The 17,979-nt window shown below is 42.4% G+C and overlaps 1 protein-coding gene across 2 annotated transcripts in view; it reads right to left on the reverse strand.

Moving 5' to 3' along the window:
- Positions 1-6,466: 6,466 nt before the first annotated feature.
- MCU (mitochondrial calcium uniporter) overlaps positions 6,467-17,979 on the reverse strand; it is an 84,691-nt gene continuing 73,178 nt past the window's right edge. The window contains exons 5-8 of one of the 2 annotated variants that reach the window (XM_083441453.1): positions 13,433-13,593; positions 11,397-11,600; positions 10,301-10,417; positions 6,467-8,426 (exon numbers count right to left, since the gene is read on the reverse strand). In XM_083441453.1, the coding sequence (XP_083297579.1) occupies positions 8,415-8,426; positions 10,301-10,417; positions 11,397-11,600; positions 13,433-13,593 (494 nt within the window). In that variant the 3' untranslated portion in view covers positions 6,467-8,414. Of the gene's footprint in view, positions 8,431-10,300; positions 10,418-11,396; positions 11,601-13,432; positions 13,594-17,979 lie in introns of both variants that reach the window. The other variant, XM_083441452.1, reaches the window with a different exon arrangement.

Here is a 17,979-nt window from a genome sequence, read left to right on the forward strand (position 1 = left end):
ATTATCAAATAATGGAGGTATTTAAAATGGACAGAAAAATTGGCTTCCAGGTGGAAAAATCAAAATTGGAAACAGAACTATTAGAACCTAAAACAAAAATATTGTCTAGAATGTATAATTTGCTGCTGAAATGGAACACACAGGATGAGGAAGTGAAATCGGCTATGATTAAATGGGCTCAAGACGTTGGCCATAACATAATGTTTGCTGACTGGGAAAGGTTGTGGACCACTGGAATAAAGTTTACGGCATGTAATGCCTTAAGAGAGAACATAATGAAAATGATATATAGGTGGTACATGACACCAGTCAAGCTTGCAAAAATGTATCATATGCCTGATAACAAATGCTGGAAATGTAAAGAAGCAGAAGGTACCTTTTTTCACCTTTGGTGGACGTGCCCAAGGATTAAGGTTTTCTGGGAAATGATTTATAATGAATTGAAAAAAATATTTAAATACACATTTAGAAAGACCCCAGAAGCCTTTCTCCTGGGTATGGTAAACCAACAGGTTCAAGTGAAGGATAGAACTTTTTTTATGTACGCTACAACAGCAGCAAGAATACTCATCGCGCAATATTGGAAGACGCAAGATCTACCCACGCTGGAAGAATGGCAAATGAAGCTCATCGACTATATGGAACTTGCAGAAATGACCGGCAGAATCAGAGACCAGGGAGAAGAGATGGTGAAGGAAGACTGGAGGAAATTTAAAGACTATTTACAGAAGCATTATAAAATTACGAACGTTTGAGGTTATCAGATTGAATGTAAAAGAATGTTATTATAAAAATGACAATGTTAAAGAAAGTATATTTAATAAGACATAGGGAAATGTAAGGATAAATAAGACAATAATATTAATCTGAACCAAAGATACGCCAGAGGGAAAGAGTTTACTACCAGAATATAAGACCTAGAATCCAGAGTGGGAAGGCATGGGGAAGTCGCAGACCTAAGTTAATGCTGAAGAATATAATGATACAATATTTGTTTTTAACTCTTTTATTCTTACCGTTTTCATTTTTCTTTATGTTTTTGTATAATGTATGTATTGTTTTTCTTTTGCTTTTTTCCTTTTGATGTGTTTGTCGATTTGTTCTTTTTTTTGTTTATTGAATGTGGAAAATAAAATATTATATACTGTATTCCAAAAATAAATAAATAAATAAATAAATAAAACATACCGTGCATAAAACAGAACATTAAAAACAACCACAGTTTCACAGTGCCTCTCTACCAGAGACGCACAACCATTTTCTGGCATCCATCTTAACTGTCCTGATTTGCTGCATCTATACAGCCAATTGAAAGAACTTTGCCAGCCTCCTTTTCGCTATTCCGTTTTGCATAAACAACGTGAAGTTTTCACCTTCTGTATTCTTTCACATTGGTTCAGGAGAGGGAAATGTGAGAAACAGCACTTTGCTGCAGCTCTATTTCAGGCCACCAAGAACCAGCCACATGTGGCAAGGCCTTGCCGACAGTCAACTGAAGGTTGCATATTCCAGATAAGTTTGGACATGCTTCTAAGATTGATTGCTGGGGGTCAAGGAGCTAGGAAGACCTTATTTTGGTAAACAAGTTCCACTGGGGATTTATGAGCTCATATTCTATCCAGGCAAAAGTTAAAAATATACATGAATAAAACCACCTGCCTTTAACTGAAACACTACTAAAACCAAAGATGGATACAAGGAAAAAATAATCCAAAGCAAAGGAGTGCTGAGGGAGCAAAGCAGAAAAATTGATAAAATAAAGGAAACCATTAGCAGATAAGTTACGGAATTGGGGAATAAACTCAACTCCCTTAACGATCTTGACTCAGTGCCCCATCCTTATACTTTATTATGGAGGTTGTGGATATATTCATACCCTCAAACATTTCTCCGATGCATATAGGGACGCCCCATTTCATAATGATAATTTTACTATTTATACCCCACACATCTTACTGGGTTGCCCCAGCCATTCTTGGCAGCTTCCAACATATAAGAACAATAATAAAACATTAACATTTAAAAAAACATTTAAAACATATAAAAAAGGATTGCCTTCAGATGGCTTAGAGGTAGGATACCTCCCTCCAACATTTCTCCAATGAAAATAGGCACATCCTAATGAAAAGTGGGACACTCTGGGATCAAATAAGAAACCAGGATGGCTTCTCCAAATCAGGGACATCCCTGAAAAATAGGGACACTTGGAGGGTCTGGATACATCACAGTTTTACCTCTAACAATTTAGCCTTAAACTTTCTGTGGTCTTCTAGATGTGGGTAAAGGTAAAGGGACCCCTGACCATTAGGTCCAGTCGTGACCGACTCTGGGGTTGCGGCGCTCATCTCGCTTTATTGGCTGAGGGAGCCGGCGTACAGCTTCCGGGTCATGTGGCCAGCATGACTAAGCCACTTCTGGCGAACCAGAGCAGCACACGGAAACACTGTTTACCTTCCCGCCGGAGCGGTACCTATTTAGCTGCTTGCACTTTGACGTGCTTTCGAACTGCTAGGTTGGCAGGAGCAGGGACTGAGCAACGGGAGCTCACCCCGTTGCAGGGATTTGAACCGCCAACCTTCTGATCAGCAAGTCCTAGGCTCTGTGGCTTAACCCACAGGATTACCTTCGTGTTTTAAATGTATCCCCCCCCCCCATCAATTGGTTTTAATGTCATTTGTTTGTTGGTCGGTGGTTGCTTTGAGCTGCCTTGGGCAAGATAAAGTATTATTTATTAAATAATACTAATATTATGGGATGTACCCATCAGTAGGCTGCCCACACAGAGATAGCATGAGAGGCAAAAGAAGTGATGAAGAAAGGGAGGTCAAAGTAGAGCAGCCTATCAACAAGGCTTTTTTCGGCTGGAACTCACCAGAACTCAGTTCCAGCACATCTCAGGTGGGCGCCACTGCCATTATAAGAGAACAAGAGAGGCATTCATTATGAGTTCTGGCACCTCTTTTTCTAGAGAAATAGCACTGCCTATGAAGCACAATGGGAGTCACCAATAGTGAGGAGGCAGCATATATAATTTCTTGCAGATGGCTGTACCTGGGAAAGGAGAAGGGCTTCCTTGGTATTTATTGAAAGGTTACTTTTTGTCACAACCACAGAGCAAAGAAGGAAAGGTGGACAGGAAGCTATAATTCCAACAGAGCTTTAAACACCCTGAAATGGAATATTCGCCTGAATATTAATCATTCACAAACGTATTAGATCAATGCCACATAATAATAAAAAATCATGGAATCAGCTATCTTCAGATTACAGCCATGAAATGAAACATTTTGCTGATTTTAATTGTAGGCAAGCAGCCAACAATTAAAGATGGGAAAACAGACACATTGACACGTTTTTGTACATACCTCTCTGCAAGTAATCTCACCAAAGGCATAGTTCTCACTGAGGTGAAAATCTGTGTTTCGGCTGGAACACTTAACAGGAAATGGTTCTCATGTATGCTACTACATACATAAATGCATATAATAAATATGTCAGTTTAAGACTGGAGTTAAGGTTCTCACATGTTGGCTCATGCTCCACAGTGCTAGGAAACTGGAAGCCAAGTCCTTAGCAGTGGTCCATGATGCGTAATGTGAAATTTCATAAACTAGGTTTGCCTACACCTTAGTCGCACACCCACAAATTTCCTTGGCCTTTTAAGCCCAAATCCCAACGGGGAGGATGGATGCCTGGGACCAAGTGACGACACCTCTCACTAGCCTGGTCTTGTATTGCATTATGAAGCACTTGAGCCTTACTATAATGCTAAAGGAATCCTCCTGTGAGATGAGCAATGCTGGTTTGTCACTGATACCTTTAGCCGGCATGATAGGTTGCACACTGGGAGATGGGGGTCTCCTTAGATGTAACAGTGGCCATTTTTCCTAGCATTATTGTGCTTGATGGTGCAAATTGTAACATAAGGGGAAGGAGGGGAGTGCCTGCGTTGGCACAACTGTTGCACAATTGCCTTGTAGGGGAGTCATGCTGCACCTCAACTATCTGGCTATTGCTGCCCTGCAACCTTTCCATATGAAAGCCTCTGGATGGGAGAGAATTCTGGAGCACCCAAGGAAGTACTAAAATGTGGGTCTGAGACAGCGCACTCTGCACTTCTCAGCCAGATCCCTCTCAGTTTACTCAGAGTAGCACCAGCTTCTGGCTCTCCCTGGAATCAGAGCAGTCTGTGCCTCTCTTATCAACTCCCATGCCCTGTAGCATGAACCAAACAACCTAGGCACATGGGTGATTACCAGAATCCTAAAGTTTGGCATTAATGTCAGACCCCAGCAGCCAAATTATATGATGTTTTATTGAGAACAAAAAAGGAAGAGGACAAATGGACAAAACAGACTGAAAATAAAAGGAGATGACCAATGCTGACCTAGTTAGTTACAAACCTGTGTCTGGTCTACTCATGAGTAACACAGCAAAGGTGATCATTTGCTGGTTTTTCCGATGGTCACTGAAGGGCAAAAGGCAGCTCAGTTTTTAAGGACTTTTTCACCAACAATGGATTGAGTGACAGCTGGAGGTTTTAAATATCAAAGCACAGGTCGCTTTTGGCCAGGTAGTGCAGGGGTAGGCAACCTAAGGCCCGAGGGCCAGATGCAGCCCAATCGCCTTCTCAGTCTGGCCCACGGATGGTCCGGGAATCAGAGTGTTTTTACATGAGTAGACTGTGTCCTTTTATTTAAAATGCATCTCTGGGTTATTTGTGGGGCATAGGAATTCATTCTCTCTCTCCCCCCCCCCAAATATAGTCTGGCCCACCACATAGTCTGAGGGACGGTGGACTGGCCCATGGCTGAAAAAGGTTGTTGACCCCTGAGGTAGTGTGATACATGCTAAGAGTTGCGGAGACTGTAGACAACCCCTGGGGTAGGTGAAGATGGTTTGTGCTGATGTAAAACCCCATTGCATTTTTCTTCATCTTCCTGCTTGACAGAACCCATCCTGGGATTGTAGATTTAGGAATTGGGCCTGGAAATAGGTGCCTGAGTGCTCTGGCAAAATGGTGGGGAAGAGAGCAAGGCTTTTCTTCACAACAACAATGAAAAATGTCAAAGCAACTTTTGAAAACAATTCACCTGCTTCACAGATTTTAAAAGAGGCAGCAACAAAAGGTGTATCTTGGTAATGTGGAGGTAGGTCATGTACTGGTTTTGAGCAGGTTTTGGCAGCTTATTCATTTATTTCTCAGTGCATTTGTGGGCCAGTGCCTTTTCCTTCCTCTAAAAGCCACTTCCAGGGAAGATCAAGTTAAACAACTGAACTCACACATCCTTTCTGTCGCAGAGAGGTGTTGGGAGTGTGTAATTTGAAGCAAAGATGTGTTATGGTGGAAGACAGTGCTTAATCTTATTGCTTCCTTGCCTACTTTATCCCCCTAAAGCATCATAGGTTCCTAAACAACTCCAGATGTCTAGCACGGTGGAAATCTCAACAGTGTAGGTGATAAACGAATATTTTTCACTTGTTTTGAATTTGGCACTGCAACATGGCAGGCAAGGGTTTTCCTGACATCCAGTCTTATTGTAGTCATTTGCAGGCAGATTGGTACGGTGGGAGACACTTACTTGACCTCTCGGCCATTGAGTTGGCTGGTGCTTCCTGGGAGGAGCAAGGCGCCATCGAGGTCAGTGTGGTACAAATGCATCAGCCAATCTGGTGCTCCTTCTGCACCAGCCACCACCCTCCTTCCTTCTCCTAGTAAGCAGCAGCAACTCACCTGTTGGGACATCAAGTCAGCACCTACATCCTACCACACCATCTGCTAATGACCATAGAGCTGTACAGAAGCCTCCTCTGCGATCAGCAGGCATAAGGAAGGTGCAGGTTGATAGAACAAGTCCCCGCTTCCACTGTTAGGGGGTGGGGGACTTCAGGTGTTGCTGAGCCACAACTTCCATCATCCCTTAACGGTTGTGATTCCTGTATTGCAAAGGTTCGACTATATGAGACCATTGAGGTCCCTTCCAACTCTTAGGATTCTATGAGTCTAAGTCCAACAACAACTGGAGAGCAACAGATTCCTCACCCATGGGTTAAGTGAAGCTTCTGTATCTCAAGTTTATGGTCAAAGCTATATTGCAGGGCATTCTTCTTTACTGCCATTCCAGGGCAAGAATGATATCTATCAGTTGAGGAAAAGTCTGCCTGTTACAATAGAGATTATACTGCATACGGGAAATTGTGTGCTTATGTGATGATCACTGGCACACAGGTCGTCAACTCCATGTACATAAGAGGTACAATCGCTGAGAATGTACCACCGCATACTGTGATCTATGGGATGAATGTTGTTTCCCACACAGAACTACCATCCCTGTATGATTTTTGTAAAGCATGAGACATCTTGGTTTGGGCTTATCCATAAATGAAAGAGGCCCAAACAGGCAAAAGTTGGCAAACACTTGATTCACTCCTTTCAACTGGGAAGAAATCAGTTTCAACACAACAGTTCAAAAACTGAATAGTTATTTATTGTTCCAGAAGTACATTGCTCTTTTATACATATTTAATAAATGATACAGGATTTTACACATGTTCAGTATTTTACTTTATTTTTTAAGGACTTTTTCTCCATGCCCCTCCCTCGCCCCAAACACACATAAAATGTTCCTCTACAGGACTGCTCGTCTTCTTCCTTTTTTAAAATGCCGCATACAAAGAGGATAAAACAGGTTTGTTTTTGTTTTGTTTTTTAAAAAACCAAACGAAAATCAAAAATGTAACTGAGAACAGAAAGACAAAGGTGGGGGGAGAGAGAGAGAAAGAAAGAAAAAACACCTTGGAACATGCATCGATTCAGTCCAACATGCCATCGAGTGAGAGGAGGCAGCAGCGGTCCCGTCTGCATTTCCACATCTGCAAGGCACCTGGCGTCTGGTTTATATTTATTTTGTACACTTTAAAACATGGTTTCTCCAGAAAGTGGGAGCCTCTCGCCTTGACACAGTGAGAAGTAGTGAACTGAAAGGAAACACCCGGCCTTTCTGCGAATTAAGCTTAGAGCCCTTCTGCAACTTCCATCCTGTCTCCACAGTATTTATCACAGGATGATAAGAAAAGGCTGATTCCACTCCATGCAGGATGCAAGATCCGCTCAGGGGAGGAGGGGCGGAACCACCCAGTTGGTTTGCAAGAAGTGGAGGGTGATGGAGTGCCATTTCCTCAACTTTTAAAATAATAACAACAATAATAAAAAAAGGAGTTTGCAATCTGCTACTCCGCAGAAACCCTGGCTCCTAGGCACCGGGGCGTTCTTTTTAAAGCTACCAAAGAAAGAAAGGGCTTGTGAATCAATGTGGAACTCTGTGGTCTTCTACTCCAGGCCTTTGACAAAGTCTCCAGACCAGGCGACTTCATGAAAGACACATCATTCACTCTGCTATGCAAACATCACATTTAATTATACCTGTCCTAATGCTTTTTCTGTAAAGAGTCATGGTTTTGAGTCAAGTACCCAATTTGATATATATTTAAACCAACCTTTGTGATTTGATTAATCCAGGTCACTACCAGATTCTGGGGTGGAAAGAGTAGGGGGAGACTTCCCTCCCTTAAGACTGAATATGAAAAATTCTCTCATGCAATATCACCATTTATATCTAGAAGTACATCCAGGGCAGTGGGACATGTTCAAGTTTAAGAATGTAGTAAGTCATTCAAAGTGTCAATTATCAAACGTTCAGGGCAAGGGTTATTCCGCTTGTGATATCGATAAAACTGACTATAGTGATGTAATCATCCCATAAAGGAGAAAGTCTGCTTCGTTTTCTTTTAAAGTAAAAAGCAGTTTCACATGAAGGTTACAAAAGAGACACACTAGGTCCAATCTAGAGTGAATGTTCATGTAGGGCCAATTGGATCAGCAGCCATAGCTTCATAAGATGGTGCTTTTCCCCCTTCTTCTTCACTTTTTTTGATGCACTGTTATTATTTATTATTGGTATTTTGAAAGAGGAGAAGTCTTTTAAAAAGCTTAGCAGGCTGCTGGTGCATCATCAAGAGGCAGACACTGCCAAGCCGGAAAAATATGCCCCCTATACATTCTGTTTATGAAATGCCGACTTTTTTATATATATTTTCATCCAGGAAGAAAGAACGTTTAAATGTGACGGTATTTGTCAAGCCCTTTGAAAAGACTTAACATCCCACAATGCCCAATCTTCTCGTTGAACACACTGACCCCTCCCCAGCCATGGTCCTTGTTCTGCTTTGAATGATTAAAAAGCCCTCCACCCCGCAAGACCTCCCAGCTTCCACCAGCAATGCTTTAATTAAAGAGGCGAGAGCTATGAACCGTTTTGCCAAGTCTGCCAGGGTTCAGAGGACCTGGGCTGGTCAGTCTTTATCGCTGATTTGTCGGACAGGCAAATGCACCTGCAAGGGGTCTCGAAGCCTCTTCAGATCCAATTCTGCCTGAAAATTAAGGGGGGGAGAAAGCTATAAGAACCACATTTCGCCACAAAGTGCTGAAATACACCCCTTCAGATGTTGCTGAATGACAAGTCCCATCAGTCGCAGCCAGTTGTCAGGAATGAGGGGTTCTGTACCTCAGTAACATCGGGGGGGGGGTTACAGGTTAACGACTCCTGCTGTAATGTAATGTGATCTCTTTATTGTTGAAGCTGTAACTCATAGAAATTTTATGAAAAATAAGTAGATGATACCATCTGAACCAACATCATTCAGCCTGGACACTGAGGTCCAGCTCCAAGGGCCTTCTGTTGGTTCCCTCACTGCGAGAAGTGAGGTTACAGGGAACCAGGCAGAGGGCCTTCTCGGTAGTGGCACCTGCCCTGTGGAACACCCTTCGATCAGATGTCAAGGAAATAAACAACTTTCTGACTTTTCGAAGACATCTGAAGGCAGCCCTGTTTAGAGAAGTTTTTAACGTTTGATGCTTTATCATGTTTTTAATATTCAGTTGGGAGCCGCCCAGGGTGGCTGGGGAAACCCAGCCAGATAGGTGGGGTATAAATAAATTATTATTATTATTATTATTATTATTATTATTATTATTATTATACAAGCACAATATTTTTATGATTATTTACATATATCCAATTGAAATAAAAAATACCCAGCCCTAATTAAGTGCAATAATCCCCCTCCAAGTAGATTGAACACTTATCCCCAAAGACTTAGCAATTTCAGTTGCAGCAACTGCAAAGTCAGTAATTTCCAAAGTGGCAGAAAAAATGGATTATCCCTCTCCTAGAGATCACACGCACCTCCCACCAGATAATGCTTATTTCCTGTATACAACGAACAACACAGCATTCTATAGAATCCAAGATTAATGTCAGGGGCAGAAAGAACAGCATTCATAAATGTAAGAAGTCTTGCCAAGTCTGTTTAAAAAAATGCTGGCAAGCCCCAACACTAATAGGGTCAAGGTATTAGATGTGCAGCCATGGTGTTAAGAGGAAGAGCCCTGTATTGGGCCAATTCTAAAGTTCGGTGGAATTATAGACCATGGTAGAGGTGGTTTTACTGACTAGACTAGGAAAATGATGGACAGCTGGCAACTCTTCTATAAACATCAGTGAGCCACCCAAGGGAGTCCCACAAACGCACCATCTGCAGGTAATTTGTACAGCCATAAACCATGGATAGATTAGGGCATATTCCATGGGGACCTCACTCAGCTATCACATGACATTGATGCACATGCTGGATTCTCAGCTGAGGCATGGCAGGTACATGAAACTGCCTCCAACAGTGGGCAAACGGTTTAAGGTTTTGTAGCAACTAGTCATAATCATCCACCAGGAAGAAGAGAGATTTGATGTGTGCAATCATTTAAAGTGGCACCCAACAGACATTTACTCTTTTAGCCCCTGCAAGACAACAACTAGGACTTCCATTTCCCCACCTGCACTGTTGCAGGTTCAAACCAGCCATTTAAACTTAAGGCAGGATCCACCTAACCAGCACTTTCAGCAGAAGGCTTGAGAGCAAAGACTTCTACTTGTACAGCAGGGATTTCCCCCCTTTCCACCCTCTGCAGCCTCTTAATTTGGCTTGGGGGCGGGTTGGGAGAACCCTCAGAACGGTGGGGGGGGGGGGGATGAAGAGGGCAGACTGGAAGAGCACCATGTTGGATTCCACCTTTAGTATCTATGCCAGAATTATTAACACCTGCCATAATATGCAGCACTTCATAGTACATGGTGATAAGAGAATGTGGGAAAGTGCCACACTCAGTTACCAAGATCCAACACTGGGATGGGATGGGAGGGTATCTTCCCACCCCACCCCCATTAGTTGAAATTACTTTCATTACCTGAGCAATAGCATCCTTGAGTTGATTGTATTTTTCTAGATCAAAACGCGTCTTTCTGGCTCCTTTATGGAAAAATAATAAGTACTGCCGGTCTCTGGCATCTGGGTATACATACTCCTGTGCAATCAAAGATTGAATAAAAAAGAAAAAAGGAAGGCATTAGTATAAGAGGGTTGGGAAGAAAGGGGATAAAACTGTTGATTAATTAATATAGGAAATGGGCAATAAATGCATTACAAAATATTGAAGCTTTTCTACAGCCATGAACTCAAGTCCGGTTATCAGCTAAAGAGTGATAAGCTGTGAAGTCTTTTTGGCCTATCACCCTGTTATCATTTTACATATTGCTAGATTCAGGTGATGGAGTTAAGCTATGGCAAGGTGGGGGCTTTTTTTGAACTTTTTGCCTCTTCTGGGATGTAGTAGCATGCAAGTTTTGACACCTTTGCTACTCTGAAAACGACAACTGTGCAGTGGTTCATCAGAGCAACAGAAGGAAACAGATCTTTGGTTTATGGAGGAATTTGCTCATCTCAGCTAATGCTCAGTGAGTTATGTCTGTTGCTATATCTGTTATAAATTGAATGTTATACAGTAGAACCCTGGTTGTCGAACGTAATCCATTCTGGAAGACCGTTTGACTTCCAAAACGTTCAACAACCGAGGTGCAAAGGGCTGTTGGCAAAGTCTATGGTGAAAATTGAGAAACGCACCTCAGAAGCCATTCTACTTCAGTGGCGCGTTTGAAAACGGAAGCAATTACTTCCGGGTTTCCGTTCAAAAACAGAAGCAATTACTTCCGGGTTTTCAGTGTTTGGCTTCTGAAACGTTCAGCTTCCAAGATGCTCCAAAACCAAGGTTCCACTGCATCTGTTACGTTCACACACACACACGTACGTCATTGCTTAATGTTGAATATTTTTTGCCACATTATGATGGTATATGGATAAACCAGCCAAAGATTCAGAAGTACACAGGGTAGGCACCCTCATTTTCAAGAAAAGAACAGCACAGATGAGGAAAAGTCATATTTATGAGAATGGGGTTTTCTGAACACCCGCTTATAATGTAGAATAAAACCAAAAGCAAGCCTCACCTGACGCGTTACTACGAAGTATGCGTACATTGCCATGGCACTGCCATATGTGATGAAGTAGGTCACCGGCTCCATAATGTCCCAAGAGTATTCCCACCAAGTGAGCCGGGCCAGAATTCCAAACTGCGTGGCCATGTACGCCAGCCCACCCCAGAGCACCCAGGTGGTCCTCTTCTCTGCTTTCCGGCGGATTTCCATCCTAACCTGCAGGACAAAAATGTTCAGAACTGTGTTGAGCTGTTGCTTCTCAACGAAGGTTAAACACGAAATAAGCACATAAAGTAGGATTGGTGTTTTCAATGCTGATATTATAACGATCCTTAAATAGAATGCTGTTTAACTTTGAAATCAATAAAATATGGGGTGGGTGGGTGTAAACTTGTTTACAGTCGACTGAGTGGCTAACATTTCAAGTTCAAAATAACTGACCTTCCATTCCTATTGTGAAACATTTCTTTCTGTTGACTACCAACCTCCTGCTGCATCCCTTTTTGTTTTGTTTACTATTTAAGACCCTCACATAAGCTCTGTCTCGATATACAGATATAGAATGGGGGGAACCAGAAAAACATGTAATCATATACATAAGTTATACACATGCAAAGAAGGATGCAAGGTGGGAGAGAAGCTGTCGTTGACCTGATTCATGCAACACGGTAAACCAAACTACAGTCATACCTTGGTAGTCAAACACCTTAGTTGTCGAACAAATTGGCTCCCTAACATCACAAACCTGGAAGTGAGTGTTCTGGTTTGCGCATGTTTTTTGGAAGCTGAAAGTCCGACACGGCTTATGCAGCTTCCAATTCCAATTTCAATTTGAAGCTGCGCCTTGGTTTTCGAACCTTTTTGTGAGTCGAACTGACTCCCGGAACAGATTAAATTTGAGAACCAAAGTATGACAGTATAGCTTACAAGGACTGCCCATAGGTATGCCTTACTGTGTTGTCCAAGCTGGGACTTGTGGTTCAGCTTTCTCCTCACTAACCTAGAGTATAGCCAATAACAAACCTTGGTTATAGCTAATGGATAGCAAGCTGAGCTACCTCCTAATGGGGCCTTGGTGTTTTACATTCTGAAGGTAGCCTTGATGTTAAGGCATAGACTGTAAAATAAGGGACGCGGGTGGCGCTGTGGGTTAAAGCCTCAGTGCCTAGGGCTTGCCGATCGAAAGGTCGGCGGTTCGAATCCCCGCAGCAGGGTGCGCTCCCGCTGTTCGGTCCCAGCGCCTGCCAACCTAGCAGTTCGAAAGCACCCCTGGGTGCAAGTAGATAAATAGGGACCGCTTACTAGCGGGAAGGTAAACGGCATTTCCGTGTGCGGCTCTGGCTCACAGAAGTGTCTTCGGACAGCGCTGGCCCTTGGCCTCTTTGAGTGAGATGGGCGCACAACCCTAGAGTCTGTCAAGACTGGCCCGTACGGGCAGGGGTACCTTTACCTTTACCTTTATAAATGTTAAAGAGGACAAACTAATGCGATAGCAACCTTAGCTGATCCACTTACTTTCTTGGTGGTTTGTGATGGAGGAGCTTGAAAAATGGACCCCACACAGTTTCAGCGTAATTTATTACAGGGGCGTGCCAAAGGGCTGTAGTTTAGAGTTATCTCAACTTCATAGCACCACCAAAGGAATCGCTCTATGTAAACAAAGTCTGGGGGAGAGGACCCAGGTGACTGCTGTGACATGGGCAATATACATAGCATGTTTCCATTGGCAAGGATCTTTATGTTTAAATCTGAACTGCATTGTGGATTTACCCTGAAATGCTTAATATTAGTGCCAAAAATTCATTTCGCAGATGAAAAATAACTCACTTGGAACCCATTTAATATTTCCGTGCTCTGACAAAGATCAGAAAGAATTGCATAAAGTAGGTTTCCCTTTAGGCTACAAATCCAACTAGCAACACAAAGCTATTAAGCTCTACTTTTTCAGCTACATTTATTGCTAGCTTACAATACAATTTGTGCTATGCCGTCGACTGAGCCACTCATCAAAGCAGCTTAGGGTGTCACCAATGAAGAGAGGTTCTCACCTTCTCCAGGGGCGCTAGTTGCTGCTTGAGGTCTTCTAGCCGTCTAACGAGCTCCTTCTCCTTATTCAGCTGGTGTTCCTCGATACACAGTGTGGTATATAGCTGCTGAACCAATGTCTTCACATCATTCAGCGTGGTTGCATCTTCGTGGCTTAAGAGGTCTAAAGAAGCAAACAGGACTTTTTAACGTTCTGTTTTTCACAGTGGTTATGCCTCTAACAGCTTATTAGAACCGAAATGAAAAACTGCTCTCACTGCCCTGACATTTACAGAACCAAATAAAATAAGAAAATGATACCCTGCTTCAAACAAAGGCTCAGCGGAAAGTAATGTTTAAAGATACACACCAACTATGAATAACCATGTTTTTTTATGCTCGTTAATTCCAAACACTGGAATTAGGACTTTGCTTGCGATTGTGTGTGTGTTTGTGTGTGTTTTGTGTGTGTGTGTGTGCGTAATCAAAAAAATATACTGGATCATTTTTCATCATCAGCAATAAGAGGAAGAGGAAGGTCTAGGACTACTGATGAAAAATTAGCATAAATTTTGAAGCCATGTAAAAAACAATTGGCCAATGGGAAAGAAGCCAGATGGTTTGAGGGACCTATTTATACCCATGCACGTGTTGTAGAGTTTCCTCTTTTCGCTCGTGCATCGGAACACCTGCCCACCTCTCCCTATATTTAGGGTTTTTTTCAGCAACTGACCTTGCTATGACATTGTGTGTCGTCTGTCATTGGGACAGGGGCACAGTAGGAATTTCCCCACTTGACTGATTGGCCGTGGCCATTTGGGTTTTACATGCCGCATAGCAGATCGTCACAACTTGTAAGGTTGTGGATAGGCACTGGTTCAAGGTGGATAGGGATGCGGAGCTGTGCCAATCCCTATGTGAAGGGTCTTCCGTTAAAGGAATCCAAGGACTCAAATTGGTTTGGTCAACCCCCAGTAGGGGGCTGTGGCCATGCCTGTGTCCTGGGGAGCATCTGGGGACAGAGTCTGCTCCCAGGCTCTTGACCTTCCCCAGGTGTTTACCCTTGGCTGTCCTATGATGCACCCTGGGTCAGCGCTACCTACCGTGGGTGTAGGGAGCTAGGTGAAACAGAGCCTATGCAACCACTCACTTATCTGTAATCAATAAAGTTTGGCCTAAATTCTGCCAAAAACCAAAACAAAAATTTGAGTCGAATGTGTCTTTATTTATTAGCGAGGTCTCGGGATCTGAACATGCAAATCAATTTAAGGTACCTATAGTGAACCGGTACTTCATGCACAAATTAATTGGGATATTCAAGTCTGAGAGGGCAACAAAATCAACACTTATCTGATATTTCATATTGCATAGCAGCCTATTGTAACCACATTCTTTCAATATTACTGTTTACAAGTTTGTACATTTATCAAACGGTTAATGTTAATGTTGTTAAGGTTAATGAAAACACTTTTGCTGAGTTTCTACCTAACAATTAGATATTGTAAATTTTGTCAAGACAACGCAAACTAAAATATATAGAACCTTGCAAGCAGTAAATTTCAGCACACAGTCTTCAGGTTTAGCTTGCCTTTGTTAATTCTCAGTGAATCTACAAAACAAGCCAAGTTTGACAGACATCAGTTCAGCAGAGATGGAGGCAGCACAACATTTGAACCACAGCAATTCCTGCAAGCTCTAATCTTCTCTATCAATACACACAAAAGGTATAAATACCAGGGTTTTATTAACTACAATGTGTGTTTATATTAATATGCTTCAATCTAGCCAAGACGTATGTCAAACTAATTTAACATGTGAGGGGAGAGACTTCATTAAGCAAAGTCTTCTTCCACCTGCCTTGCCCCACCCTCCAGTCTCTGCTTCTCAATTTTTATTGTATTATTTTATGCACTGTGGCTTGTCGTTTTATTGATTGTAGTTTAGAAATTATTTATTGTAATTGTTAAGAATAGGTTTCTGTTTAATTTTTATATGTTGATACTTAATATTATTTTATACTATTCTAACGGGACGCGGGTGGCGCTGTGGGTTAAACCACAGAGCATAGGACTTGCCGATCAGAAGGTCGGCAGTTTGAATCCACGGGACAGGGTGAGTTCCCGTTGCTTGGTCCCAGCTCCTGCCAACCTAGCAGCTTGAAAGCACATCAAAGTGCAAGTAGATAAATAGGTACCACTCCTGCGGGAAGGTAAACGGCGTTTCCGTGCGCTGCTCTGGTTCTCCAGATGTGGCTTAGTCATGCTGGCCACATGACCCGGAAGCTGTACGCCGGCTCCCTCGGCCAATAAAGCAAGATGAGCGCCGCAACCCCAGAGTCAGTCACAGCTGGACCTAATGGTCAGGGGTCCCTTTACCTTTATACTATTCTAATGATTGCTAGATGTTACTTTATTTGATGCAGGTTGCTTATTTTAAAGTTATGTTTTATTATCACATTTTTGCATTGCATTAGATTGTTATAAGGTGTACATCCTTTGTTTCTTCAGCTTGTAAACTGCCTTGGGTATTGTAAGATAGAAAGATGGTATACAAATCCAAAGTGATGATGATGAACCATGCACAAGTGAAAAGTGATGGAACTGGTACACATGATTAACCTTTTATTTCCAGAATCAGGTAGTAGTACACATCTTAAGAAACAGATCTGATGTTCAGGTTTACAGACCTAAAACTGTTGCTGTTCCTACAATATTTAGCACCATGAAGGAATCACTTCTCTATGTTCTGAGAAAGCTTTTATGTCTGGATTTAAATAAAACTAAATTCCAGCTTATGCCTCCTACATTAGAAACTAAGTCACAGTTACATATTAATGTCCTAAAAATGGGTACTTTTTATACCTAATGAGAAGCTCCTCCATGACAGAACATGGGAAAGACTAAATCAGTCTTCCTTGACCTGGGGCCTTCCAGATGTTTTGAACTAAAACTCTCACTATCCCTTCCTATTGGCCATGCTGGCTGAGGCTGATAGAAGTCCATAATATCTGGAGGGCAGGAGGTTGGGGAAGGCTGGAAGATTCAAAGGGCCCTCACAGTCCACACAACATTTTATTAATGGTCTTATTGTTCCCTGAAATTGAACCAAGACCTCTTCTGTCTCATCAGGTTCCTTTTTGGTCTCATCAGTATTTTGCAACAGCTTCTCTTCTCAGAAGTATGATTAACCTTTCGCTCCTTATTATTACACAGAACCTCCTCTGTTATTTGTGGGCACAGCCATGCAATCATTTTTTTGGTGACACTCCATTTTTAAGAATTTCACAGATAAGTTCCAGCAAACAGCAAAAAAAACCTCAGAAGTGCTTGACATTGTGAAGAGCACTTGGCTTGAACTCCTAGGCCAAATCAAGACCCAGGATTTCAGCAGATGGTAGGCGAAGTTGCCAGTTAATCATTTTTGCTGCCTTTTTAAATATTCAAAGTCACAGTTGCCACATGGCTGATAGCATAGTTTTATTAATATACCTGATTTTTGCCCTAGAGATGTGCTGCATTTTGGAACCTAAAATTCACCATTACTTTTGTTCCAAAGCAGAGAGGAATTATAGTTCACACAAACTGAGAAGTGCTGTGGTTCTACTGAGTAGCATCTGTCTCTCTATCTCCCCATGTTTTATTACACACCATTCTTGAGGTTCCCCTGACCTTCAGGAGCAGCTTCTCAGGAGCTGCTGGGGACTGCAGTGGGGAGGTAGGAAGAGATGGAAAAACCCTGTTCCATAAGCAGAATACTGCTTGCTGTTCTTTGAATTGAAGTTTGTGTGTGTTGCGTTGGCACTTCCCAAAGAATCCCTAGCAGACTAACAAGCTGCCTTATAGTGGAACCTTGGTTTTCGAACGTAATCTGTTCCGGTAGACCGTTCGACTTCCGAAACGTTCGAAAACTGAAAGCAGAAGCTTCAATACAACAGGGAAACTCAAAATGGAAGCCGTGTGGCACGTTCAGCTTCTGAAAATTGTTTGAAAACTGAAGCAGTTACTTTTGGGTTTTCTGCATTCGAAAGCCGAAATGTTCGACTTCCTAGAAGCTCAAAAACCGAGGTTCCATGGTAGTAACAACAATGTGTGCAGCTGGAAGTCAAGTGATCAATACACCTGCCATACATTCAGTGATCTATATGGGGTGTCCTGTCCCCCCCCCCAGCATCCTTTACCCTAGAGGAATCTCTTATAAGAGAGGACATTAATTTGCCACCTGGATCATGGGTTCTCTCTGCCAGACTGTCTGTCATTTCTTTAAGTTTAAGTCCTTTTTATAGAAACTGAGATTTTAAAAAAATTAAGGATGAGAAGTATGAATGAGAGGAGGCCATAAGAATGGATGTGTGTAGCGGGGGGGTGGGGGAGAGAAGTGACTGGAGACTTGGGTGGGTGGAGCAAAGAACTAGGCAAGTCACAATAGTTCTGCCTTAGAGATGCTGGAGAAGCTGTTGGAATGTTTTCACAGTTATCTTCACCTCCTGACAGTCAGGGAAAGAATGATCTGCTCAGAATTCTGAATGCATAGGTTTGCGGAAGATGAACCATCAACTAGTCTTTTTCAGTAT

This window comes from Podarcis tiliguerta (assembly GCF_965153285.1).
Source record: "Podarcis tiliguerta genome assembly, chromosome: 5".
Classification (NCBI taxonomy): domain Eukaryota; kingdom Metazoa; phylum Chordata; class Lepidosauria; order Squamata; family Lacertidae; genus Podarcis; species Podarcis tiliguerta.